Source organism: Saimiri boliviensis, chromosome 7 (genome assembly GCF_048565385.1).
Source record: "Saimiri boliviensis isolate mSaiBol1 chromosome 7, mSaiBol1.pri, whole genome shotgun sequence".
Lineage (NCBI taxonomy): Eukaryota > Metazoa > Chordata > Mammalia > Primates > Cebidae > Saimiri > Saimiri boliviensis.
Genome location: NC_133455.1, coordinates 118,678,244 through 118,680,496, shown reverse-complemented (window position 1 = coordinate 118,680,496; position 2,253 = coordinate 118,678,244). Strand labels below are relative to the sequence as shown.

The 2,253-nt window shown below is 36.8% G+C and overlaps 1 protein-coding gene across 1 annotated transcript; it reads right to left on the bottom strand.

Annotated features, from left to right (window-relative positions):
• Positions 1-443: 443 nt before the first annotated feature.
• On the bottom strand, positions 444-1,388 carry TAS2R42 (taste 2 receptor member 42). The gene has a single exon (XM_003934516.1). The coding sequence runs from the start codon at positions 1,386-1,388 to the stop codon at positions 444-446; it is 945 nt and encodes a 314-aa protein (XP_003934565.1).
• Positions 1,389-2,253: the final 865 nt, after the last annotated feature.

Here is a 2,253-nt window from a genome sequence, read left to right as displayed (position 1 = left end):
CTCCCAAAGTGCTGGGATTACAGGCTTGAGCCACCACGCCCGGCATGACTTTAGTTTTTAATTAGATTTTCTATCAGCATTGTATATATCATTTATCCATTCAAGTTTGTAATCTATCTTGCTTTCTAAAGAATCATATACCTTTTTCTCCAAAAGTTGAAATTACCTATCGTTTGCATAGAAAATTAAATAATTTCAATTTTTGGAAATAGTATTTGAGACTGAAATATTTCTTGCCAATATACCAAAGAAAAATGGTTACTTCTAAGAGGGTATCAACTGGCAATGTGTGAATCGTCATCAAAAGCAGCCTGGAAGGGGAAAATTTCAGTTATGTCCCAAAATACATAGAGAAACCCAGTAGGAAATAAGAAAACAGTGGGAGTGATCCCCAAATCGTACTGATTCAGTTATTCTCTTCGAAAAGCTTCCAGAAAGTCTGTCTATAAAGGTGAAGGGTTTGGTCCTTTTGCATGGCTTCTAAGATGCCAGAGTAGCCTCATAGCGGTCTGTCGCAGCTTACTGTTTCCCAGAATGAGAATAAATGAGTGACAGGAGGGAAAAACGTTGAAGGGTAACATGATGAACTTTATGTACCTGTTGTTCCTTGACACAAAAACTATCCAGCATGCCATTTGTGAGGAAAAAAAATGAAAGATGAAGAGGAAAAGGAAAGACATCACCATTTTCATGGCCCTCCTGTGGGCCTCTGTGCTGGAGTCTCTAGAGCCCAAGGAGCTGAGCTTCAAATTTCTAGTGTGTCTCACCAAGGACAGAAATAAGAAAAGCAATGAGGTCAGGCACAGAGAAAAGGGGATCAAATTGATCAAGCTAAGAAGAGTGCTTATCGTAGAGAATTTATCATAGAGAGTTTTATTTTCATCTAAATATAAAGTCAGATTACTTTTACGTATTATATTCATTGTGATATCAGCAAGCATATATACCAATGAACATTCAAAAATCAGTAAGAACAAAGACAGTGTAAGAAGCAAAGCAATCACTCTGTTCATTCTCCACCTCAGCCAGAGGAAAAGGGAGTGGGGGAAGTGGGCTATCTTAAAGAAATAGAAAACACTTAGGCAGGTGGCAAGCCAGGTTGTCAAGTCATTAAGCATGTACAAAAGCATACCAGCAAGTTGTCGTATTCTATATGTGGTATAGAAGTATGGATCAAATTCAACTAGACATGAATTAAACAGCATCACCAACAGTTGAACAATTGTGGAGCTAGCCAAGCAGGTGAGGATGAAGTCAGCTGAGAAGACCTTTAGGTTCTTGATCCCATCAGAGCAGTTTACCAGTCCAATGAACGCATTCCCCAGCATGCCGATGATGAATTCGACTATTGTCACAATCAGAAAGATGTTATCCAATTCGGTGGCCATTTCCAGAGAAAAAAATCCAACTTTCTAATACTTTGTGTCAATAATAAACCTACAATCAGGCCACTACAGAATAGCATTCATTTCTGATACTTATCTTCATTGCTTTAATTTCACTTCCAGTCTTAATCAAAACCTTCTGCTGTTGGATGCGGTCTCATATGCTTCAGGAAGTCTTTGCCTGTTTTTTACTGTAATTGTGATCTTAATCCCAAAGGATCTATTAAGGAATGCAGTCTCACATACCTTCGTGGAAGTGTTTTCATTTCTTTGAAAGAGCTACCGAATTCTAAAGCCGTTTCTGTGTCCATTTATCATTGGCATGGGTTGAAACTTTCCACTTGTGGTAAGGATTAAAAGGTTAAAGTCAAGTATGTTAACATGCAAATATAGGCCAGATTCCCCACTATCTCTGATTGGACATTTCTGCTCACCTGAAATAATACACCACTTGGATCCAAATATCTTTATTGTTTTTCATAGGAAGCTCTAGAAATAATTTACATATTTTTGTTATTATTCAACGAATATATTTTATAAGTGCCTTCTATGTGTCTGGCCTTACGCAAATGCAATATATTTACCATAAAAAAGCATTTATATTTACCACAAAAAAAGCATTAACAAGTTTATAAAATACTGAAAACAAAAAAAAAGCAATGAGACAGAATCAAAAATAAAATACACTATCAAAGCAGAATGGGAAACTAGAAACACTGCTGTGGGGGAGCAGAAGGAGGTGACGTTTGCCTTGGATCTGGAAAATATTTAATATTTCAGGAGAAATTTCAAGTCATATTTTGAACTGACTGAATAACATCCAAAAGACAAGGAAACTCAAATGACTTTTGTGAAATTAAAGTCCTAC

Bases quoted from the DNA above. Each gene is read 5' to 3' on its own strand.
- TAS2R42 (XM_003934516.1), bottom strand. From the start codon at position 1,388: ATGGCCACCGAATTGGATAACATCTTTCTGATTGTGACAATAGTCGAA.